The sequence below is a fragment of the Lynx rufus genome, unplaced genomic scaffold (genome assembly GCF_022079265.1).
Source record: "Lynx rufus isolate CCGP_SWC_20201006 ecotype Redwood Valley unplaced genomic scaffold, mLynRuf1.p SCAF_5, whole genome shotgun sequence".
Classification (NCBI taxonomy): domain Eukaryota; kingdom Metazoa; phylum Chordata; class Mammalia; order Carnivora; family Felidae; genus Lynx; species Lynx rufus.
This window is the reverse complement of record NW_025814867.1, coordinates 87185016-87210542: the sequence shown is the minus strand read 5'-3', so window position 1 is coordinate 87210542 and position 25527 is coordinate 87185016. Positions and strand designations below refer to the sequence as shown.

Sequence of the window (25527 nt, the reverse complement as noted above, 5' to 3'; positions counted from 1 at the left end):
GCAGCCACCTGCTGGCACACTCTCTTCTGTCCTGCCGGGCCCGCTCCCCTGTCGGGGTCCGTAGGAGGCACCCTTCTGCCCCGCTGCCAGGTGGGAGAGGGGCTGGGCCACTTGCCCTGCTCCCGATTCACCCTCTCAAACCCTGTGCTGACTGTCAGGCCTTGGGACTTAGTCACTGAGCTGATGAAAGCCTGGAGGAATGGGGCTGGGCTGGCCGCAGCACGCCAGGAGCAGGGCAGAGGGTGCCGGGCCACCTTCTGGAGGGCGTCTACACACCTCGCCCCAATTCCCACAGGCCCGTGCTGGCTCACACCAGCTGCTCTCCCAGGGCTTCGGGTTCTGGTGTGTGGGGGCAAGAGGGCAGGCCTGCTTCACTGTGCCTCTCAGGGCAGAACCGAATGTCAGGAGAAGTCAGAGGAGAAAGGGCTGCCTCGAAGCCTCCTGGGGCCAGCAGAGAGGCATGAAGCCTGGGCTGAGGAGCTGCCAGGTGGCTCGCTGGGGTAGGGCACCCAGGAAGTGACTAATTCTTCTCCTCTGTGTCCTCTACAGAGGACAGGTCCCCAGTGACCTCATCCTTTCACTTAAAGGAGACTGAACCCCCTGCCAGGTAGAGAGTGAGCACGCAGGGGCGGGGGGTGTTGCCTAACCTTCCTCCTGGGCTTTCCCCACAGGGAGCTCTTTCTCTGGGCCCCCAGCTCACCCCCTGGCACCTGTGCACACCCCAGGGCTTGACCCAGCAGGCTCCATCTCCCAGACTCTACACAAACACTAGGGGGCATGACAGAAACCCTCCTGCTGAACTCATTCCAGAGGCTGTTCTCAAGTCCATGTTCCTAAGGTCGGTGTTCTGGGGCGGGGGGGGGGGGGGGGGGGTTCCACCAAACAGAAGTGTGCCTCCATCCTCTGAAGCTCCTAACCTCAGTTCTGCCTACAGGGAACAGCTTTCAGGCAATAAGAGACCCTCTGCCCTATTGTTGTGACAAGGACCTTGGCAGTGAGAGCCTGCATGCCCAGGGAGGAGCTGCTGACTCTGGAGCCACAGGTGACCCCCACCCCCACAAATGCACTCACTCATCAATCTTGTCGGGGAAGCCCCAGCAGTGGCGGGGGTCACTGTCGCCATGTCCCGTGTGGATGAAGCTATTCTGCAGGGGTTGGCTGATGTCCTGGGCTGAAAGGCCAGCCACGGAGGTCACCACGTTGCGAGGAAAGGGTCCCACACACAGTGTCCGGGTGTTCTGTCCACGCCACCAGTAATTCTCAGCCCTGCTCAACAGAGATGACATGGTGAACACCAGGGTGTGTGAGGTGGCCCCAGGAAGTGGGACCCTTTTCATTCCAAGCTCTCTCCAGCCAGAATATATCTGACTATCTTGGCAGGAGAGGACCCAAGGGCTATGGTTCTGAGACCAGGCTGGTCTGTCATCAGCCTGCCTGCCCCACGACCTGTCACTCTCCCAGTACAGGGCCTGTCTGTTTATACACACCTTACCCTAAGACACTTAAGTGGGTCAGACAACCTTTTCCGACAGTTTACAAATAAGCAGATAGGTTACAAATAAGTGACAGGACTTGCCTACAGTTCCCAGACAGATCATAGCAGACTCAGGATTCAAATTTGGCTGTTAGTCTCCAGCTACCACCCTTCCTATAAATCTGCCTTGCCTCCCTCCTCCCTGGCAAGGCCTGTACCCCTACCCTCTGGCCACCTGACCTTGCTATTCAGCCCAGTTCCTGGGCATCCTGAGCTGCAGGGGCCAAGGAAACACCATGGCCTTAGCACTGGGCTTGGAGCCAAGCCCCCCAACCACACTCTGTCTCCTGCATGCAGCCCCTTGTGAATTTGGAAGCACTGCAAGCAACCCACGCCTTCCCATCACCAGTTTTTGTATCTCCAGTGTCTTCCACCACCTCTAGGCAGGGCTGTGGGACCTGTGCCCTTAACCCCGGTCATCTCCTGGGGAGTTCTACTCTTGTCTTAAATAAGGGATCTATAAGGGGACCCAGCCTCCCAGTGCGGCTGGACTGTGGGACCACCCCCCCCCCCCACTCTGATCTCAGACACAGAACCTCTACTGACGTAGCCTAAGCCTGAGCCTGGAGTGGGGGTTGGGGTAGGATGGTGCCCTCCTGGACACTTCAAGTGACAGGATGCAGCTCCTTTGTCTGCCACTAGGATCGCTCACACCAGACGACATGGGCAGAATCTGAGCTAAGGCAGAGGTAGTGCAGCCTCATGCCGCTGTGGTGGACACATGCACACACCCAGTCAACCCCCACCTGGGCAGCCAGGAGCATCAAGGTCTCCTCCAAACTGGAGCCAGACCACAGGGACCAAGGGTGGATGGAGGCTGAGCTCCTGGACCCCCCTCCATGAGGTGACATGGCCCGTTGGGGCAGCACGACCTCAATCAGCCTGCTCTGGAGATCACAAGTCAAACCCCATGAGCACAGCAGTGCTTGGGAAGCCAAGAGGTGGGGCGGCAGAGGGCTGGGAGCCCAGCCTCCCCATAAACAGGGCCGCTGACCAGCCTACCACCAGACACAGCAGCCCTGTGATTACACCCTGCCCTAGGGTGGGAAGGGCAGGAAAGGAAGCAAGAAGAGAGGACAACACCCAGGAAGGGACAAAGCCCATCGGAAAACAGCAGGGCTGTTCCGAGAAGAGAACGTCCCCTAGCACCCCAGTCCCAAGGACTGGCTGAGGTCGAGAGCCTCCCATGAAGCAGGGTGAAGAGGGATGCCTGACACCAGGGGACCCCCTGCTGCTCTCTGCCCACCCCCACCCCTGCACCCAATGGCTCCCCGGGTTCTGCGTACCCCTTTACAGACCTTCTAAACACCAACCCCAGGCTGGACATTGGACTCTGCTCTCCACACCTCTTCAGAGGTGCTCATTAACCTGGGTGAAAGAGGTAACCGAGGCAGAGAGATAGTTCAAAGTAGAATGGAAGCATGTCCAAGGCCAGTTCCACCCTGTGACCCTGTCTTCCCTGTGTCGACCCTGAGCAAGGCCAGACTGGCAGGTCACTCCCTCCACCCCCTTCCTTTTGCCAGCACAGCCGAACACACGGGGGCTCCTTTGGACCCACTTCTGAGAGTGAGAGATGCCAACCCACCTCCCTTTATTATAGGTATGGCTGAGGCAAGAGCCTCCAGGACTGCTGGGAGTCCCGACATCACTTCCCAAAAGATCTGTGCTACTAGGGGAGGGGAGCTGGAGGGCAGGGCAAGTGTAAGACAGACACCCTCGGAAGCAGCATCCTCTTGACAAGGCTCAAATGTAAGTCTTGAGATGGCCAATGCTATATCGTGCTGCCTACCTGTGCCCCTCTGAGAATCAGTAGGGCCAAAGTACCAGCAGCTCAGAGAGGACTGAGGCCACCCTCCCCACCCTCCTGCACTGGCCACACCCGCTCCCCCTCCTTGAACAGGCCAGAGTCTCCATAGCAATGGGAGGGCTAGGCCTACCATGGGCAGACACTGCAGTGAGGACAGAAGTCCCTGGGGGAACAGGAGAAGGGGCCAGCCCCTCCAGCACGAACTCTCTATTTCCTGCTACCTGTCAGTATCCTGGGACAAGTACAAAGTGGAGTGGCACCTGGGAAGCCAAGGCCTGAGCTGAGAACATGCCGCAGGCTGCCTCTGCTCTATTTAGGACCAGCTTCTGGAAATCTCAGACCTCTGTCCCACTCCCGGTCTAAAGTAGTCCAGAAATGGCTGATAAATGTTGCTTGAATATTCTGCTCAAAACCCCACCCCACTCACTTCTCTCTGAGAGACCCAGGCAGCCCCTGGTTTTGAGAGACAGCCTAGGCCCTTGCATCCCCCTCCCCTACCTACCACTGGGAGCAGAGGCTCCAGGGACCAGGCCAGACCAGGCCAAGGCCCAGAAGATGGACTTCAAAACCTCTGTCTCCCTTCTCTAGATCTATAAAAATGGAACATGAAACAGCTACCAGCCATCCTAATTTCCAAGTAAGAACCCATGGAAAAGACCCAAGTCATCATTTGTCCTTCCATCTAGACAGCACCTCACAGGCTCAGCAAAACATCTAGGTGTCCTGTCTCTGCCCACCGCCTGCTACCCCGAGAAACACTGAGCCTACAGAACCAATCAGAGCCAGGGACAAGGGGGCTCTCAGACTCCACTTGGAAACAAACACTGGCACAGCTTCCGCAAGAGGAGTCCAAGGCTGACAGATGAGCAGAAAGAGAGCAGAGAGCCAGGCTAAGAGGAGACACAGAAACAGAGACCCACACGTACAAGCCCAGACCCAAAAAGACACACACGAACAGAGAGCCCCTCCACTAGGAGACATGGAGACAGAGTCAGCCAAACAAACATAGAGACATCTGGGAACTGAAAAAACAAGGGGGCAGAGTTAAAGCTCTGGTACCATCCGCATACAGGCCTACCCCCAAAGCCTCACCAGCTGTTGTGGCCTCCTGCCCCTCACCTCCCACCTCCTGAGCAGCTCCAGGAACCAAGAGCAGGCGCTGTGGTCCAAGTCGGCCGTGGCCCTGGAGGAGGAGCCCAGCAAGCCCACACTGGCAGGCAGCTGCGGAGCCAGCAGCCCAGGCCAACCGGAGGCTGTGACGCAAGGGCAGGGCAGGGCACGACCACAGTGCCTCCCAAGAGGAGCGGCTCCCCTGGGGCCCCACCTGTTGCCCGCCTAGCTCTGGTGGTAACCCAGGATGCCAGCTCCAGAGACACACACCCCAGGAACACAAGAAGCAACTGAGTCACCCGCTGGGGACCACTGGGTCCCCACTGAGAGCAAGGGATGGGGGAGGTAAAGACCTGAGGGCTACGGTGCACAAGATGGGTCAGGTTCAAGGTCCTCCTGCTCTTGTAGGTAGGAATGGATATAGGTCCAGACTTCTGAATTAACACCCTGCCATGCCCCTCTAGACAGGCCCTCACCCTAATCTTCCTATTTCTGGAATGCTCCCCAGTCCCTTGTCTGGCTCCTCAGCCCCAAACCCACAGACTGTCTTCCTTCCTGTCCCCTGAGCCTCTCTCCATCTAAAAGCTTTCTGCTTTCGTTTACCACCAACTCCCCAAACTTCACCCCCACAACTTGTTGGTTTGTCATTCATATTCTCAGACTGGGCCCAAAGGCTAGGCAAGCCCTGGCCTGGGGAAGAGGTGCTGGGGCCACAGTGAGGGTAGGTCATGTTCCTCCACAACCAGCTTGGGCTCCAGGGCCTACCCTATCACTCTGACCAAACGCAGAAGCTCTCCCCTCTCACCAACACCCCATGAGGCACAGACTGAATGAACTAAAGGCCCAAGACCCCCAGACCTGAAGCCCAGGTAGAAAGGGCTCTGTAGGAAGCGAACCCTGTCCTCATCCCTGCCTGGCTCTGAGTCAGAGGAGCTGGGAGCACAGGGGATTTCCTCTGCCTTGCTCCTCTTCCTGGTCCTCCATGCTCACCCCCTACCCCAAAGGCACCTCGACCCCGCCCTGCCCCAACCAGTTCCTCGGCAGCCCTGGGGATCAGATAACAGAGGGTGGGGTGAGTGGTGGGTAGGGCCTCCTTAGCAGAAGGGCTTGAATGGGGGCTACAGGTAGGAGACATGACTCAGGAGATGCTGCCTGGAGGCAGAGACGTGTGTCCCAGGTGTCTGGGCAGGGGCGGGTAAGGAATGGGGACTGGGGACAAAGAAGCCCAGGTGGGCAGCCCAGCAGAAAATGGAGGGGAGCCCCAGGAGGCGACAGTGGGGCTCAGTGGGAGGGCAGAGGCTGCCAGGAAGAGGGTGGGGCTGCTTTGGGGTTCTGACAGGTACCCAGCCGGGTAGTCTAGAGTCCCTGTCCTGGGAGGAGGTGGGAAGGGAAGAAAGACAGGATGAGAGGAATGTTCAGGAGTTCCAGAGTCCCTAGTTGTGGCCCCAGGGCCAAGGCTGAGCCACTTCCTTCGCCTCACCATATCGGCAGTTTGGCTCTGACCCACACAGCCAGGGCTGGAGCCGAGTGGGAAAAGGGTGAAAGGGTGGTGCTAGGCAGGGAAAATCCCTCTTAGCAGCAGCATCTGGTACTTAACCCCAGGCACTCAAGACTGGACCCGGGCCTGTCCTCCCCTTACTGCCCAGCTCAGGCTCCCCACAGCCTGTGTTGCCATGGGAACCTTGGAGGCAGAAGAGCTCTCAGCCAGCAGGCCCCTCCACCCTGCACCCTTCAAGGCAGTGTAGGCGCAGCCTCACGCTCCCTACCTTCCCTCGATGACGGTGATGACATCATTCATCTGGATGTGCAGCTTGTCTGGCTCCTCAAAGTCCTGAAGCGCCCTCATGTCAGTGGGCTGGGCCTGGGGGCGGAGACCCGTCACTGCCCACCCTGGGACTGACCCCTGCTGGGATACCTCAGCCCCCATGGGCAGACCAGCCCTCACCTCCAGCAGGAAGTCCCGCAGGGCCACAAATGTGGGTCTGTCCTCTGGCTTGTGAGCCCAGCACTGAACCATGACATTGTAGATATCCTGTGGGCAGTCCTCAGGCCGCGGCAGACGTTCCCCTTCCTTGTCAATCTTATGCAGAATCTGGCGGTGGGGTGGTGCAGTTTGAGCACAAGCAGAGCACCCAGCTCTTCACTTCCCACCTTCCCTCCAGCCCATGGAACAACTGGAGCTGTGGGCTGCCATGCCTGCACCCCAAAGAAAAGGTCTGTCTCCAGGAGCCTATCCCTGGGCCTCTGACCCTTATCCCCTGGCTGGGGCCTCTGGATAGGTGGCTATTACAAGGGAAAAGAATGTGAGCAAGCCCCAGTCTGCCCCTCTCCTGACCACTGGAGGCTCTTCTCTTTGCTCAACTATTTGAGAGGTCATGCAGACACCGGGCAAGGGGGACAGGAACTCCAGCAAATAAGAGCTAGTTCCAACAGGGCCAGGTTGGGAACCAGGAATCAAATCAACCCCCACCCATCCTGTAGGGAGCACATCTCCAGCCACTCACCTGACTGCCATTGAGGCCAATCCAGGGCTCCTGGCCATAGGTGAACATCTCCCACAATGTTACCCCAAACATCCAGGTGTCACTGGCATGGGAGAAGGTACGTGTCTTCAGGCTCTCGGGAGCACACCTGGCAGAGGCAGGGATCAAAAAGAAGGCCCCTCAGAGCACACCCACCCACATCAGCCCAATGGACAGAACATATTCATTCAACAAACGTATTGTTACCCTGTGTGCCAGGCTCAACAGCAGGTACTGGGACACGTGCAAAGTGAACAGGGACAGGACATGTTGACTATGGGGTGCACAGATGGAGAAAATCATCTATGTTCATGTCTTTATTCACATGAAGCCTGGGGTAGGAAGAGGGTGAAATTCCCAGGTCAGGGAAGCCAGGAGGTCAGAGGCTACAGGAGTTGGTAAGGGGATAAGATCTCAGGCTGTTTTCTAATTGTGGTGGGAGGATGACAATTTCCGGATTTGGGGCAGGATCCTGGGATTTGGGTCATTTCAGCAGGAAGGTGTGGGTGGGAAATTTGGATAGGGTCTGGGGAAGAACCAAAACGGGTGGAAATAGTTACACTCACTTCACCCAAACATCCCACACTCCCTCTGGGACTCCCTTTTAGGTGAGGAAGAGAAATGTCACTGCAGTGAGGCCAGCAAAGGGGTATTCCGGGGTGGGGTGAGGTACAGAGCGACGGGGAAGCTGACCGAATGGAGTATCAAAGACTCTCTCCCGGGACTGGAGAGCTGGCCCTGCCACTCAAAGGGGGTGGGACCCAGGGACAGTCACTCAAGATCTCTAAAGCCTCACGGTCCTCATCTGTGAAACACGAGTAACAATAATCTGCTTATTTCACAGTGCTACGATAAGGGGACCTTATAATTTACCACCCAAACCAGGATGCTTGGGTGTGAAGGGGGTGCTATTAATTACTCCAGAACAACAGGCATAACGTAATCTGAAATGTATGGTCACTCTACATATAAAATCAGTTATTAGTTAGGGTGACCATGCATCCTGGGTGAGAAGGGTGCTCTGGCAAGAACTAGATCTACTCCTCCCGCCCCAAAACAAGGAGACTACACTCCTCTGGGTGCCTCCAAAGCCAGTGGACCACGATGGTGTCAGCACAGGATGAGTTCACACAGGAGCTAGGGTAGGGCCAGGTAGCACCTCAGTGTGCAGGTTAAACATCCCTGGTCAGTCTACAAGGCCCAGTATGGTCTGGCCCTGCCTGCAGCTAGCTCTACCTGAAACATACTTGCCAACCAGTCTGCCTGGCGAACTTCTGGTATTTCAGAAGCTTAATATGGAGTCCTATAGGATGCCTTTTTGAACTCCCGCAGCACTTATCCCCGTGCACCACAGTACCTGGTACATGGGCCCAGAGAATTCCTGGATGAATGAGTGAATGGACTGCGCACAAGAAGGGCATCCCAGACCCAGAGAAGACAAAGGCTGTTGTGGTTACAGAAGGCCTGGAAACTCTGAGGCCCGGGTACACAGGGACCAAGAGGGGTAGGACGGGGTCCAGGCCCTGTGAACCGGCAGCACCTGTCCCTCACCAGGCAAAGGGCACCTTGCGATGCTCTTGCATGACATAGTGGTCGTCATTCTGGGGTAGTGCACGCATCAACCCGAAGTCCCCAATCTTGACCAGGTCACGGGTGGCCAACAGCAGATTTCGGGCAGCCAGGTCACGGTGAATAAAGCGCTTGGACTCTAGGTAGCCCATGCCCTCAGCCACCTGCACGGCGTAGCGGCTCAGAGTTCCCAGGAGGAAGTGGCCCTGGTGCTTGCGCAGCCGGTCCAACAACGATCCCAGAGGCGCCAGCTCTGTCACCTGAGGCCACGGAGGAGGCAGGAGGAATAAGCGTGGCTGAGCCCTGCCCCTCCCTCAGTGCCCCAAGCTGGATGCTCCTTCCTGGCCTGCCCTCGGGGGACCTCTGAGAGTTCTACAGCTTCCCAAGCCTCTCCCTCCAGGTAACATGGGAACCTGAGGCCCGAGAGAAGCAACCCACAGAGGCTCAGATTAGAATTTCTAAAAACTAAACTCTAAAAAAAATAATAATAATAAAAATAAAAAATAAAAAATAAACCCTAGGGCCAGTCCCTCCTGTGAGTGCGACTCTCTGTCAATGAGCACAAACAAAATCCAAAGACAGACATGGGCTCCAGCGGACACAGTACCAGGCTGGGCCCCCTAGGAGCCAGTCTGCCACATCAGGTGGGGGACCAAAGCATCTTTGTCAGGATGGAGGGAGTAACCACCACACAGGCAGGAGGAGGGGCAGATCTGGGGGGCCCAGAGACCCTGCTTGAGCACCTTGCCCTCTGCCCACAGCACTCACCATCTTCATGGGCGGCGTGAGCACCACACCATAGAGACGAATGAGGTTTCGATGGTCCAGGGAATGCATGGCATTAACCTCCCGGATAAAGTCATCCATGGCCTCTGGCTGGCTTAGCACATCAGGCTTCAGGCACTTCACAGCCACACTCACCTGCCCAGAGTGGGGAGCAGAAGTCAGGACAGGTCCCAGGCCCCAACACTCTGAGCCAAACTGTCCCTCCCTCCAACTCAGCCCAAATATCCCTGCCTCAGATCTGCTCATCTGGATGGATGAGCATGTATGTCACAGGTGTCTGTGGGTTGGCTGGGAGAGGGCAGACCTCCCTTGGGCCTCTCCTTCCTGGGGGAACGTCCAGATTAAACAGCAACCATAAAATAAGAGATGATCAGTATGATGGCAGAATATTAAAATCTTGTAATAAGATGGGATATTAAAATGTTTTTGGTGTGGAAGGAAAATGCTGTAAATATAATGACAAGAAACTAATCTATAGTGACAGAAATCAGAATAGTGCTTCCCTTGGATAAAGAGGATACGCAGTAGAAGAGGCAGGAGGGAGCCTTCTGGGTGCTGGAACTGCTCTTAATCATGATCTGGGCAGTGGTCACATAGGTCCGTGCATATGCAAAAATTCACTAAGCTGTCCACTCAAGAACTATGTGCTTTATTGTATACATGCTACCTATCTTTCTGGGGAAAATGTTTAGAATACCAAGATGAAAAGGCAAGGTTTTAAAAGTTGCATTCAAAATTTGTATCTTCACCAAATTCAACAAAATACCTGGGGTGAAAAAAAGCAGAAATGCTAACTCTGCTTCCCCTGAGTGAGGGGATTACAAACAATTGTTTTTTCTTATTTTTTAAAAAGTTTTCAAACTTTTACAGTAAGTAAATTATTTTCATAATTGAAAAAAGAAACAGAGGTGTCTAATTAAACCTGAGCATGTAGTCCAGAGGAAGCCCCTTTCTGATCTGTGCCCAGCCACACACACCACCATCCCAGCAGAGGGGAAAGATCTGCCTCAGAGGGTAGAGTCGGGGAAGGCCAGGGTGGAGGGAGAGTGGGGATGGACTCTGCCAGAGTCTCTTAGAGGCCTGTCCCTCTGGCACACCCCACATGACCCAGAAAGCTTACCGTCTTCCCCGAGGGGGCGTCCCACTCGCCCCTGCGCACCACGCCAAAGGAGCCATCTCCTAGCTTCTCGAAGAGATGCAGGTCCTTCTCCCCAATGAGGCACGTGAGGCTCTGCAAGGGCCCCTCCCCTGCTGGGCCCCCTGGAGTGGGCGAGGTCTTCCGGAAGGTGCTCTGAGAGTGATGAGGAGGGAACTCAGCCTCCAGTCGCTTTCCACTGAACACCTGTTTGAAGGCAGCCAGGGGCCAGATGGAACTCTGAGGTCCCAGAGCCAGTCACTCAGTCCGGCCCACAGGATCCTCAGCTAGGCCTCGAGAGAGGTCCTGGCTTTGCCAAACTGCCAGGGGGCAGCCTGGCTGGAGGCCCACCCACCCCCCACCTCCAGATCACACCCTCAAACAGGAACCCACAGTCTCAGTGTGGCCTCAGAGTATGTGCCAGAAATGGACTGACAGGCATGTAGCTCATGACTGCCATAGCCCCACACCCAGCTGTAGGGTCAGGGACAGCCTAAAGCCACTCCAGACCCTTCTTGTGCACCACCTGTCCCTCCCTATCCCCCTACCCAGCACAGACTCGGGCCCCTAACCAGAGCAGATGGGCAGGAGCCTGAGGGGCCCTCCACAAACACCTCCCTCTCCATTTTTAGCCTTGGCCCCTTCTCTGGGTTGCCCATTTGGCGCTGTCTGTCTCCACCCTCCCTGGGGAGCTGACTGCCCTTCATCCTGCCAGGGGAGAGGATAATTTGAGCCTGAGGTTGGACCGTGAATGTGTGCGGGGTGGGGGTGGGGGGGTATGTGCAGATGAAGCAAGGTCTTGCTGGGGAAAGGCCTGGGAAGACAGCTGGGCTTCTGGAGGAGCTAGATCTGAGAGCTGGGAAAAGAAGACTGGAGGTGACTCTGTGACCTGGGATGTGGAGGGAAGGGGTCAAAGGTCAAGGGACAGGAGGAAGGAGACCCTGAGTAGCACAGTTGGCCCCATTAGTCTGACTGGGGCTTCCAAAGCCTTGGCCTCAGGCTGCAGACTCTGTCCAGTTGGGCCCCTGCCCCTCAAAGGCTGGCAGAACCTTGTCCGTATGGGGTAGGCGCGTTTCCAATCTGAGAGCCTCTTCTAGCCACTGCTCCGTCCTTCATCCTAGTAACTGAAATCTCTTATGTTTGTAAGCAGTGTTCAGCTAACAAGGCCCTTCACAGCCTTTATCTCCAGGGACCTTTTCCGCCGCCCCGTGAGGGGAACTGGGCACAAGTGCCACCACCACGGTTTTACTGAAGACATGCCTCAAGTCTGGAGAGGTTCGCTGACTGACCTGAAGACCTCCTGCATGGTGGTCCAAGATCCCCAAACCCTGGCACACCGCACAGCTCCTCCCTCCTACCTTCACCCGCCCAACAAACTCATCCTTCCCTAAAACCTGGGCAAGGGACCAGGACAGTGTCCCCAGAAAAGGCCACAGGCTCCCAAGAGACAGCCCCTTTGCCAGATCGCAGCCAGGAAATCTCTGCTGCCCAATCCTAGTCCAGCTGTTCTGCCCTGCCCACCCCCCATCCCAGCCCTGAGGCCAGAAGTGGGGAGGGAAGGCCCCTGGCTGGTTCACTTCCTCTCGCATTGTCTTCCAGACAATGGGCAAAGTTCCACTGAGTCAGACCAGGGACTCACCACTCCACAGACCCAAATTAGGGCAAAGGGAAAGGGGGGCAGATTGTGGGGAAGGAAGTGGTCAGCAGGGCCAGATGACCAGAGAAACCCTCTGCAGACTAGGGAGGGCAGGGGGCGGGGGAGGGAAGCAAGGCAAAGATGTGCTAGGTCCAGACAGTCCCCACCACTCTGTCCTGGACACTGGCCCCAACACTCAGACTGAGCAAGGGCTCAAGTTACGGCGCACTTGTCAACGGGTGCCTGCTCCACACCCAGCGCCACTGCACAGCGGGAGGGGAAGTAAAGCCATTGCCGCACACAGGCTACTCACGTGCCATCTCTGGTGGAGACAGACACTTAGCTGGGTGGTCCTACAAGTACCCTGCCCGGTAAGACCTTGGAGGAGGGAGGTCTGTACAAAATACAAGATCATACCTGCCTGGGAATGGGGGAGTTTCCTAGGACTAACATCAGAGCTGGGCCTGCAAGGCTGCCCACCCCATCTTGTTCCTCATTCACGCACCTTGCTCATCCAAGACTTGCGTTTGCACATGGCCTTTCTCCTCTTCACAGCCTCCCACAATCGCCGCTGTCCTGCAGAGAAAAAAGGGGAATCAAATGCTGTTAAGGTAGTTCACAGCCCCCAGGGCCCCCACTTGCATGCTTCCTTGGTCCCCCTGGGGTGGGCCCACCACTAGATACTGCCCAGCACAATGACACCAAGGAAACAGACCATTCTAACCAACCAGGGGCCATAGTTAGCCAGATGGTCACAGCATTCCACTTCTAGGCAGTGGTTCTCAAACTAGATGGAGGTGTTTAACCACCAAAATTGAACAGCAGTGGTCTTTTTCCAACCCTCAAGGGGGAAAAAAAGGCAATGTGTAGGATTTACCCAATTTTGTGTTTTTCTCCCATAAAATTTTATTGTTACCAGCATCAGATACCAACTATCCAATCCCAAAGTAGTCTATGTCAGTGTCTAATTTAGCACATTACTTATTCAGCTATTTTAAGTTGAATATACTAATAAGTTTCTAATGCTCTACAAGGAATACCATGGCTTCTAGATGCTATGATCACTACTTTTAGGATAAAAACTTATAGAGCATATTTTTGTCCATGGGAAAGAGACAGAATGAGTTCAATTTAAAGCAGATCTTTGCGAGGGAGAGAGAAAAAGAGACAGATTAAGAGAAAATTTGCAAATCATCTGAGGGTTTTTAATCTTCTCTTCTCCATACAGATCTCTGGACATTGACCCCTCTGATGTTCAGAATGGTGAACAGAGCAGACTCAATGCCATGTTTATAAAGGAGGAGGATATGGAGGAAATACATCCTACAAACGTCTGAACAAACCAAAAGCAGTATTTTTTCAATCCTGAGAATCCAGAGCTTTAAGTATGACTTCATTCTCCTCACACTCCAGTTCACCTTTACAACTGCTAACTGTTCTCATGCACTCACTGCGTGCAGCATCTACTGATGCAGCGAGAGTTCTCAGCTATGCCACCCCATGGAATAAGGAGGAGGGCTCTTCCGACTGGCAATCCTGAGGATAGAGGAGGTAAACGGTCAGTGGGGAAGCAACAAGCAAGGCCAATATCCCCACCTACCAGGCCGGCCCATGCCAATCTTCTCCAGGTCCTCATTCTTGACATACTCAAAGTGGGACAGGCGGGTAACATTGAGGTCATCGCGGAGCCGCAGGAAGTACTGTTGTAGCTGCACCTCGGACAGCAGCTCCAGCAGCCAGCCCGTGCCCTCCTCGGGCTGCATGCTGCTGCTCCCCAGCCTCTGTGGGGAGGGAAGAATGGCTCAGGGACCAAGGGATACAGGGAGGTGGCAGGGGACCCTGTCCTGAGTGTCCTAGGCTCACCCACATTCTACTAAACTGCTTCAAGGGAAGGACTCAAACCATGTTCTTGCTCCCCAAAACAACTGTACAGAATGGCCTATACTCCTGTGCCCCTCTTCCTGCCAGCAACAAGGGTAGAATTAGGGCAACTGGAATACAGCCCAGGCCCTGGAGTCAGGGTCTTAAGCCCAAACTCTGTGATCTGTGGCTGAGTGATATGAGATCAACCTCTCTGCTTTCAGAGAGTCACAAGCCCTTTGAGAACAATGAAAACTATCGATTATGTTTCCAAGAAAACACACACATTCTTACTCATGAAGTTTCCATTAAAAAATTGGGGGGTGGGGCGCCTGACTAGCTCAATCAGTCGAACATGCGACTCTTGATCTCAGGGTTTTGTATTGTAGAGATTACTTAAAAAATATTTTTAAAATATTTTAAAAAACAATTGGTGGGGGAGGGGTGCCTCCCCTCAGTCGATTAAGCATCCGACTTCAGCTAGGTCATGATCTCGCGGTTCATGAGTTCAAGCCCTATGTCTGGCTCTGTGCAGACAGCTCAGAGCCTGGAGCCTGCTTCGGATTTTGTGTCTCCCTCTCTCTGCCCCTCCCCCACTCACACATTGTCTCTCTCTCTCAAAAATAAATAAACATTAAAAAAATAGAAAAAAAAAAACAATTGGAGGGGGGGTGCAGGGTCCCTTGAGACCTATCCATAGGCTCCTTGGACCTGGTGGACCCCAGGGAAAGAAAGCACTGTGGACTAGATGAGCTCTAGCTAAGTTTCACCCAATGCCTGACACCACCAGAGGCTGTCCCCTCACCATCCCACAGACCACTCAAGTGCCCTTAGAACCACAGTGAGTGGAAGACAAGAGGCAGGCAAAGGCTGGCTGGGGTCAGCTTTCAGATGCCAGCTCAAAGAGGCAGCCCTGCTTAGCTCCATCAACAGTTGTCACCATAGACTACTGCCCAATGTCATCAAAGCTTTTAATTTTTTCAAGAAATACTGGAAATCTGAATCTATATGTGAAATCTGACCACTAAAATTCTTTTTGAAAAGGTAATATATGCACATGGTAAGATATTCAAAAAGCACACAGGAGCCATAAAGTCTCATTCCCTGCCATACTGTACAGCCACCTAGCCCCCTGTCCCCAAAACCAGCTGCCATAAATGACTTTTACACATCCTTCCAGACTTTGTTTCGCCCCCCCACACACACACATTTACCCATTACCCACACCATTCTGTTCCTTGTTTTCACTTAACATTACATCTTTCTCTTGACTTTTTAATTATATCGACTAATTCAAGTTTGAAATACACACACACACACACACACACACACACACACACACACATGCTGTGCAAGCCAAGCAAAACACATGTGCAGGCTATAATCAGCCAATAGGCCACCAGTGAGTGACCTCTGACCTACACTCTGTGCGGTCCAGAGAAAGAGGACAGGGCACCCATAACACAAAGCAGCCTGGCCCACCAGACACCAAGCCCATCCTTGTCCAAGTAAGACCCAACAGAGCTGAGAGCTTGTCCAGGCCGGCCCCTGACCTGTGTTCAATCCCCACGGAGGAAAACCCACAAGAAGGAAAAGGCCAGCTGCCCCTCGACACCCCACAAGTCAGAGGTGGCCTTGGCCTCCAGCTCTCAACACAGGCTCACCAAGAGAAGCTGGCGCTTGCAGCCCAGGCGGAGCATGAGCCTCCTGCCCCCACAGTTCCCAGCGGTGTTGCCAGCCTAGCAGCAGGACATCAGAGCTTCCCAGGCAGCTCAGGGCAATGCAAAGAGTGACAAACGGGAATGAGAAGCCCTCAGTTCAAACCCTGGCTCTTCCACCAAGGCAGCTGGGCCAGAGGGGGGTTTTTAAACTTCAAGCTGTGACCCTTTACCTAGATGGTTCCCATGAGGTCTGTGCAGCCTCCTAGGGGACATTCTTGGATGTTGGGGGGCCACTAGTGGCATTTAGTGGGTAACTGGGGGACAAGAATGTAAGTTATCCTGTAATGTGCAGGGGAGTCTCACACATTGTCCCAAATCCCACACAACTTAATTCGTGCGGGTGAAAAACTGGTTTATAAACATCTGAACCTAGAATCGAATTCCATCTTAACATGAGCAAAAATGTATTTTTTGGTTTTTAATACACACTGAATCTTCCTAGAACAGAACTATGGTGTAAAATGAGGGAACACTGACCTTTGCTTTGTTCAGAACTTAGCAAAAGTTGTTCACTAATCAGAAAAATGTCACTGAAGGCAACCTGCCCTTATTATTTCCAAACCCCACTCTTGATCAGCACTTGTAGACGCTGCCTCCACGGTGGACCTCCTAGAGGTGTTAGCACTGACTACCTCAACACGTCAGAGTGTACAGACATACCAGAATACATGAAATGCTATCATCACTTTCCTTTTATTTCTCCTTTATACTACTAGGTGACATCGTGTTGACTGACTACACACACACAGTAAAAAAGTTATATTTTTATTATTTTTATTTAAGAAGAACTATAAAAATAACTCTAACATTTCAACTACACTTATTATATGCCAGGCACGGTTCTAAGCGTTTACCTGTATTAACTCACTTATCCTCAACAAAACCATTTGTTACACACAAGGGAGTGCATGGACGTTAAGAGGGCAGGGCACTGCTGCTTTCCAGAAGAAGGCCCCAAAGGTGCACTGTGAAAATCACTGACCTAGGCCGTGTCTCTCCGCAGCCTGGCCAGGCAGGGCCAGCCAGCACTTCCACCATCACTACCCTGTCCCTGGAGCAAAGCAATTGCACCCACTACATGCCCCACGATGTGGCCTGCCAGCAGGGCAAGCAGTTTGAAGTCTCCCTCTTCTTCTTGCCCAGTCTCCAAGTCTCAGGGTTCTAGACTCCCCACTCCCACCCTCTCTGGGGGCAACTGCTCAAAGCCATGCCCTGGGTGGTCAGGACTTGGGGAGACACACAGCCCTTCCCCTGAAGCTGTGCAGAAAGCACAGTCTGGCATGTTCCTTTTCCCTGAGACACCAGCTAACAGATCTCCCTGCTCAGCTGGACACTCCCCTCCCTGCTCACCAGCCCCAGGGACAGGGTTGCTCTGCGTAGGGGTGTGTGGGGGACAGGGAGGAACACTGGGATCCCAGTGAGAAGAAAGCAATCAGGGTCTTAGTTCTGTCTCTACCACCAGGGTGACCCTGGATAAGCCCCTTCCCCTTGGCTAAGTGCCCCTTCCCCGCCAAGTTTCTTTGTCTCTGAAGCTTTCCCCCCCACCCTGCTCACAGTCTTCAGCTGTGTGTGTGCCTGGCCCCCAGCACACCCACAGTCCCACACCTGTGTCTGACGTGTGGCGTGGCACTCTCCAGACATGCACATTTCCCGCATACACTTTGCTAACATGCTCACCAACCAGAATGCAGCAGCTGAGGGGAGAGGCCCTGGTCTCAGAATCCCTATCAAGCCCTCAGCCATTCCCGGTCCTGTCCTCTGCTCCTCAGTGAAGTGCTGGCTCTGAGGGGCTGACCCAGTCCCCAGTCAGTCCTACCCACATCCCCAGCCCCCACTCACTGTGTACAGGCGTCGCCGTAGTCTGGCCAGGAGAGGGAAAGAAAGCTCCAGGCCAGGGAACCGACGGGCTGCTGGCATCTCCACGGAGCTGGACCCCCTGACTGGGACCCTGGGACTTTGGCCCAAGATATGAGGGAGCAGAGCCTTTAGCTCCTGAATTTAAGGTTCTGCCCAGAAGGGAAGTTGGCCAAAGACCTGCTCCAGGAGTCCCCCAAATCCCACAACAGGAGTGGGAAATGGGACAGAAGAAGAGGGTGGGCTCCTTTTCTTTGCTGCACAGCTGTTTCCACAGCTGGCTAGTCTGGCAGGAGGTGAGCTCTTCTCTGGGCTGGCTGCAGCCTGGGTCCTCTGTCCTGTTTCTCTGACTTCTCTTCAGTGCAGTGGTCACAGCTCAGCCCTACTCCCTGGCTCCCCCGCCTGACTGCCCTCCCGCCCTCCCTCCCTCGTCCCTCCCTCCCCGGCTGAGCAGCTCTGACACTGGCTGAAAAAGGACCTTTCTGAATCACTGCCAAAAGGGTGGCGGGAATGAGGGGACTCTTCCTCCCAGCCACCCGCGCTGGCCCCCCTGCCTCCCCATACACAAGGCCCCCTGTCTTTGGCTTCCACCCCAGCCCCCATAGCTGCAGACAACTCTTGGGATTTTAGGGTGGGGGCTATGTGAATCAAGCAGCAACATACAAAGAGGGGCTACAGGCTCCTACATGGGCTTGTCTGGGGCTGTGGGGGCTAGAACACAGCCTGAGTTGAGGGCCTGGACCCCAGACAGACATTCCTGGGCCCTGCAGGCAGACCCTTCAGAGACCCTCCCCCATCTCCCAGTCCCAGTCTTGGCTGGGCGTCTCCTGGCTCAGGCCCTAATGTGGCCCTGTTACCCTGGTGCCCGACGGAAATAGGAGGCCGGCAGCCTGCCAGAGTGGGGCAGTCCAGCCAAGAGCGAGGGGGGTTGTGGGGGTGAGGAATCTCCACCCCCTCCCCTGGGGTTGCCTTGCACTGCCCACAACATCCAGGGTGCCTCCTCCCCCAGACCAGCTAGCTAAGATCCAAAGCCCCTCTAAACAAACAAATATGCCCCTAGACCCTGCTGGGATGTCCTCACTCCAAAGCAATAGGATTCTAGGCTATAGGATGTTTCTTGTATAGCACCCCCAAACACAGGCAACAGCCTCAGCTAAAAAGAACTGGAGAAACTCCACCAAGCCCCCATTGGCCCCCCATGTTCCTACAGCTGACAAATGATCCCTCTGCCCCTCCTCAAGAGTACCAGCTGCTCCTACACCCCCCTCACTACAGCCCCCAGACACACCTGACAGCTGCAGGAAGTCCTCGCAGGCTCCCTCAGCAACCCCTCCCCCCATCAGCAGCCATGTCCAGAGAGCCCGTTTCTTGTACACTGTTCTCTTGTCCCTATCCAGCTGGCTACTAGCTCTGGGAACCCCAGCTGGATGGTGGGGCAGACAGCTGGGTGAGAGTTTTGGGGAGTTAGCATCTTAGGCTCTCTTTCCAGGGCCTCTCTTAGTGCCCAGCCTTCTTAGCAGGGAGGTTACCTGAAAGGTCAGCCATTTCCTGGTCCAACCCTGTGGAGGGGTAGGGGGTGTGGGTGTTGGGGGACATGCCAGCTCTCAAGCTCTCAGTCCCTCCTCCTCATCCCTGTGTCATCTACCACACAAAGCTCGTGGATCCAGCCAGGTATAGCCTCCCTTTGGTCCAGTGAATCACCAGTCTGAGGCTGGGGTCAGAGCTAATAGACAAGATAAGGCCGGGCTGAGATCACACTGGAAATGACTTTTCCCAAAACCCTGGCAGACAATGCCCTTGGCTCAGAGAAGCCTACTGCCTACTTCCCACCAGGCACCACCCTGAAGGAGCCCCAGGGACCTGACTTTAGGGGACAATTTAAGCAAAATTACTCCCTCTACTGCAAAAGGGGGGCTGCTGGATCAGAATGGCCAGATTAAAGAGTCTAGCTACCCCCAAAAGATGTGTCCCAAATCATTCAGAACCCCATGCCTGGCTCTTCCCTTAGACCTTGGGTAAGAACAAGCCTCAGCAACTTGGTCAGCAATCCAGCTGCAAAAGGCTGTGAGGAAAAGCAAAGCCTGGTCAGAGCTCAGGCCACTTCTTGGACCCCTTCTCTCAGACCCGGAAAACAACCTCCACCTTTTCTGTCCCCCTTAGTCCTGTCAGCTATCGCCCTCTGCCGACCAAGAGAGCAAGTGCTTGATCTCCAAGCAGAAGGGAAGCAGCCCCACGAATAACGATCATATTTCCTAAAGCAAATAAGGGCATTTCGCTTGATATGCATATTCAAAAGTAAGCAGGAATGTCCAGGGAACAAGGACTCAGTGCCCATAAAAGACTACACCCAAAGCCTGGCACTGCTTCTGGTGCTCCCACCAGGTGTTGAAGAAAGCCCAAAAGGCAGTTTAACTGGGTCCCAGAGAAACCGGAGACACTGAGGCAGGTGGCAGCATCAGTAATTTCCCACCACTGACTTGCCCCTCACCCACCACATACACACACAAACACCTCATTACCCAGCCTCTCAGCCCCCAGGATCTGTCCTGGGGCCCAGAAGCACAGACGCCCCTCACTCCTGAGAGGCTGCTGCGGAGCAGGGCTGGGCCCTCAGCTCATTGGCAGATGATGGGGTCTAGGACCCAGCTACCTGGCTATCCCCCAGGCCTCTCCCATTACCTGCTGTCCCTCCTCACCCCCAGCCAGGCGCTGATATGCAGATCTCTCCCCCATGGCACCCAAACTCCCGGGCGTTAGAGCCAGGGAGGAGAGCAGAGCCCTCCCGCAGCCCCCGCCCCTCCAGCGGCACCGGCAGCGGCAGCGTCACTGCCCTGCGTCCCGAGGGGCCGGGCCTCCAGCATCCTCCAGAAGGAGGGCAGGGGCTGCTTGAGCGCCTCAACCGAGAAGGCTGGTCCGTACCCCACAGCATACCCACCCACAGCCTCATATCCACCGCTGGTTGGCCAGTGCCGGAGATGAGCCCGGATGGTTGGATGGTCGCCGTCACCTTTGCCGGGCCTGCGACCGGCCCCTCCCCCAATCGCTTCCCCAGCCTCCATTCCAAGGAGCCGCCGCCTCTCGCCTCTCCGCAGCACCACCTGCTGACCCCCGGAGACATCCAGGTGCCTCGACCCCACCTCCACTGACCGCAGGGCCACAGCTCCCCTCAGCTCCTTGGCTACCTCCATGATCCCTGAGCTCCACTGCCACCAATTAGGTCCTGGGGAATCAAGACCTCCCACATAAGGAGGTCCACCCAAGAGGCTCACAGGAAAGGAGCCCCATCCTGACTCGGCCTGAGACCCCCCCCCCTCCGTTCACTGGGGCCTGAAGCCTATCCCCCCAATCCGCCCGGCTTCCACCAAGCTCCAAGCATGCGCCCACCTGCCGGACTCCCTGCCGCTCCACTCCGCACTCCACTGCACTCCACTCGCTCAGCGCCCCGAGAACCTGCCCAGTCGTAGAAGCCACGCCTCCGGCACCAGGAGGGAGACCACAGCCCGCCCCTGCCCCACGCCTCTTCCCAGCCCGGCCTTGACATCTCCCTAGCCTCCCCGTCCCCCTCCCCCAAGACTGCACAGGCTGTGCGCAGGGGAGCTCAGGGCAGGGCACAGTGCTGGGGCTGACCTCTGGCCTCAGTAGAGTGCCTCGAGTGCCCACACTCCCCGCCGTAGGAGCTGCTCCAACACGTGCCCACGCCGGGCTCTGCCACCCAGCACTGGGGCGAGGCCATTGCCTAGTGATCAGGAAGTCCTACTGCAGAGGCTCCTCCTCTCCCTCCCGCCCTGAGGGCCTCAAGGCGCCCCACGCACACCCTTTCATTGTGCTGGCATCTGAAGCATCCACTGACTCCTTAGTACCAGGTATTTAGGGCTGAGCTCAGGGCACCCTCCACTTCCGGGACGGTTGGGGCAGAGGAGGAGGGAGATGCTGAGACACCTGCCCTCCCATCAACCAACTCAACCTTGAGGCTAAGGAAAGGGACCCCAGGAGGATACTGGGTGAGTTCCTATAAGGCTCAATCTCCTCACAAGTTCCTTCACCTTGAAGCATGCTGAGGTAGGGGATGACCCTGCCAGGCAGGAGATCTAATCCAGGCAGAAGTCCCTGGGTATCTTACAGCAGCTATAGCAGTTTTGTGGGAAGCTGCAAGAACCCAGCCAAAGTCAGGAAGCTGTCCTGACCCAAAGTCAGAGAAAAAGAGCATGAAAATGCCAGGCCCATCCATTCTTCCCTTCACTGGATGAATGGTATGATCCAAATTATTCCTCCTTCCTGCTTTCTCCCTATCTCCTCCCCACCCCCCCCCCCAATACCCTCCCTTCCTAATGCCATCCTGCCAAGATTCCCACAGGATCCAAACTACCTTTAGGACTTGGGGGATCTACCCTACACGTATACCCCTGTAGTCTACAACTTGCCCCCATGTCTCTAAAGAGAGATGGGAGTGGCCAGGAACCAGCTTGCCTCTGCTGTCCACTCCCCTCCCCCAGCCTCTCCAGCAGCATCAGTGAAGTGACAAATCCACACTGAGGAGCAGACATGACATGTAATTTCCGGCCAAGAGATTTTTCCAAAACAATCTACCGTATTCTTGGGAATATATGCCAACCTCACCTCCAAGCCAGCCCTCTCCACCCCTGCCCTCCCTCTTCTCTAAGCTCTAGAGGGAAAACAACATATTGGGAGGAGGGGGGGGGGGCTTATAGTTCCTCTCCCAGCCAGAGGATTATCTTGCCTCCACATGCCAGCCCCACAAAGCCCAGTCAACTTCAACTCACCCCTCCATACACAGGCCCCAAACTTCTGGACCAAGGCCAGGCTGGCTCCCCTTGGGACCTCATCCCAGAGGGAACTGCACCAAGCAACCCCACACCTTCAGGTCAGCCCAGTTCTGACATCACACAGATCTGGGGAGGAGGCTGGTCTGGGGCCAATGGAGAGAGGGGGTGATTCAGACACACACCATGGCTGTCCACACCCTCTCCATCTCCAGGACACAGGGGCCCCCTCCCTCCCAGGAGAGCTTGGCAGCTGTGGTTCTGAGGAGAGGCAAAGCTGAGGCATATTTGCTAGTGGTGCTGGGCCCATAGGCCCCAAGTCTAGCCCTGGAGCCTCTTTCCCATCCTCCTTAACTATTGATATTTCCCCAAGACTTCTGAACTCACCCTTCCTTCTCTTCTCAGTGGATGCTCTGCTCCCTGGGGGGTCACTTCCTCTCCCTCCCCTGCCCCAGGGCTCCAATTACCATGTGCTGTCTGTCTTTATTTCTGACCACCTGAAGCTCTAGGCCCACATTTACAGACATTTACAGGACAGCTCCACCAGGAGGATGCACAAGTACCACAAATTCTGTATAACCATACTGAGCTCATCATCACCCCCTTCAACTTAGCTAAGGCATGCTCCTATATCCCAACTGAAAATATCACAAGCCAATGCCAGCCACCCAGGCTAGAAACCTCACCCCTGGCCCCCCTGCAACTATAACTTCCTACCTTCCCCACTGGGCAGGACACAAAATCTTGTTTCTGCCTCCTCATTAGTCCTCCCAATCAATACCATTAGGATCAAGAGTCAGACAGACCAGATCTGAAATCTTGGCTCTGTCACTTTGTACTTGAGCAACTTTGGGGCAAATACCTTAACCTCTAAGACTCAATTTCCTCTCCTGTAAAATGGGAAGAAATAGCAGCACCTCCTTCACAGAGTGCAGATTCAATGAGATAATGAACAGCACACTTAGCACAGCACCTGGCACACAGCTGCCTATTGCTATTATTGTCATCTGAAGTCCCTCCCCTGCTTATATCCTTCTGTAACTCCTCATTGAGCCAAATACAAGGCCCTTCAAGATCCTCCCCTTGCCTATTTGTCCACCTCCATACCTCATCATTTTCTTCAAATGTCCATATTCCAGCCAAATTAAATACTTGCCCTTCCCTACACACACTCCCTTCTTTAATTTTTTTTTTAAATGTTTTTGAGAGAGACAGAGAGAGACACAGAGACAGCGGGGGAGGGGGCAGAGAGAAAGGGAGACACAGAATCCCAAACAGGCTCCAGGCTCTGAGCTGTCAGCACAGAGCCCAATGCAGGGCTTGAACCCACAGACCCTGAGATCATGACCCGGAGCCGAAGCTGGACGCTTAACCGATGAGCCATCCAGGCGCCCCACTCCCTTCTTGAATCTTAATGTTTCAGGGTGCCTGGGTGGCTCAGTCAATTAAGTATCTGACTCTTGATTTCAGCTCAAGTCATGATCTCAGTTCGTGAGTTAGAGCCTCATATTGGGCTCTGTGCTGACAGTGTGGACCCTGCTTGGGATTCTTTCTCCCTCTCTCTGCCCCTTTCCCACTTGCTCTCTTTCTTTCTTTCTCTCTCTCTCTCTCAAAAATCAAGAAAGAAAACTTTAGAAAAAAAAGAACATTTCTCATTAAAAAAAATTTTAATGTCTCTGAGCTATTCTCTTTGTGACAGTCCTTCTCTTTGTCTACATGAATTCCAACACATCCCCCAAGACCCATGTCATCTCCTGTGTAAATTGCCATTTCCTACCTCTAAATGGTTATTTTTGCCATGCTTCCCATGTTATTCCGTTAAAATAATATTTGAAAACAGGAATGGTATAAACACACAACACAGTTAACTCTTGAACAACATGGGTTTGAATCGTGCAGGTCCACTAATGTGTGAATTTTTTCAATACGGTAGAGTACAATGTATTTTCTCTTATGATTTTCTTAATAACAACATTTTCTTTTCTCCAGTTTACTTTGTTCTATCTAAGAATATAGTACGTAATACATATAAAATGTAAAATATGTGCTGTTTATGTTATTGGTTAAGTTTTCCACTCAACCGTGGGCTATCAGTAGTTCAGTTTTTGGGGAGTCAAAAGTTATATGCAGATTTTAGACTGTGTGAGAGGTCAGCATTCCTAGCCCCCACGTGTTCAACAGTCAACTATAGTGTAGTACATGTGGAAAATAGCCAAATCAATGTATAATTTTCAAATTATCCATCACACTCTGATCCTTAAAGGCTCACTGTTCTTATAGCATTCTGTATCAATATATAATTCTACTGAGAGATTCTATGTACACACCTCTACTGTAGTTTGTACCCTGTAAAGTAACCAGCTGTTTTTATCTATCAACTTGAAGGCAGAAGCTGGCAAGGTATCTGGTCAAGAAGAGTTTCCTGAAAGAGACTTCAAACCCATAAGATGGACACTGGAGAAAGGGGGCCTGCTTTACTTCCAGAGGGTATCAGAAATAAGCCTCATTCCCCCACCCCACCCCCGCCCAGGCTTTGCTCCCTCCCAGTATTTCTAATCCAGAAAAGCAAGCACCTTCATAGAAAGAGGGGCTGCCAATCTCATTACAGCCACTCCAGTCCCAGTAAGCTACTTTGCTCCCACAAAGCCGTTTCAGCACCAGGGACGACAAGGCCAGTCAGTTGCTTATGCAGAGGGAGGGCCAGGAATTGGCCTTCTGCAGAAGGCTGCATTCTCACTAGACTGCAGGGACAGCTGGGGTAGGCGATACAACAATGTTGATGGGAAGGAAGCTCAGTTTGTCAGGCATCCCAGCCTCACCACGGGGGTCAAGGGAGTAACAGGGTGGGAAGGCAGGGCACAGAAGCAGGGAATCATATCAGATACAGGGACCCACTATGCCTCATCTTCAACTCCAACAGAAAAGGAGGTGTGACTTTCAGAGAAGAAAGGAAAGAATCTACCTTTACACAGAACCTATCCACTATCCAGACCCACATTGAACTCAACACCTCCCCACATGTACCAACTTGATCTTGAAAGTATTTAGTTGCTGTTTCATGCTCCAGCGGCTCAAGATTGGCATGCCAACCCTGACACTCAGAGACAGGACACTGAGAGCCCTAACACATTCCTGGAGCACTCCTCCCACCAACAAAACCCTACTCATGTGTGACAGAGGATAAATTCCGGCAGCTGTCTGGATCTTGTGCA

At 54.1% G+C, this 25527-nt stretch overlaps 1 protein-coding gene across 1 annotated transcript in view; it reads right to left on the bottom strand.

Annotated features, from left to right (window-relative positions):
* Positions 1-25527, bottom strand: part of TNK2 (tyrosine kinase non receptor 2) — a 43623-nt gene that overhangs the window by 3650 nt on the left and 14446 nt on the right. Inside the window, 9 exon segments of the mRNA XM_047098693.1 lie at positions 1072-1266; positions 6218-6312; positions 6397-6543; positions 6956-7082; positions 8525-8802; positions 9311-9463; positions 10449-10670; positions 12605-12675; positions 13700-13880. Coding sequence (XP_046954649.1) covers positions 1072-1266; positions 6218-6312; positions 6397-6543; positions 6956-7082; positions 8525-8802; positions 9311-9463; positions 10449-10670; positions 12605-12675; positions 13700-13862 — 1451 coding nt within the window. The 5' untranslated portion in view covers positions 13863-13880.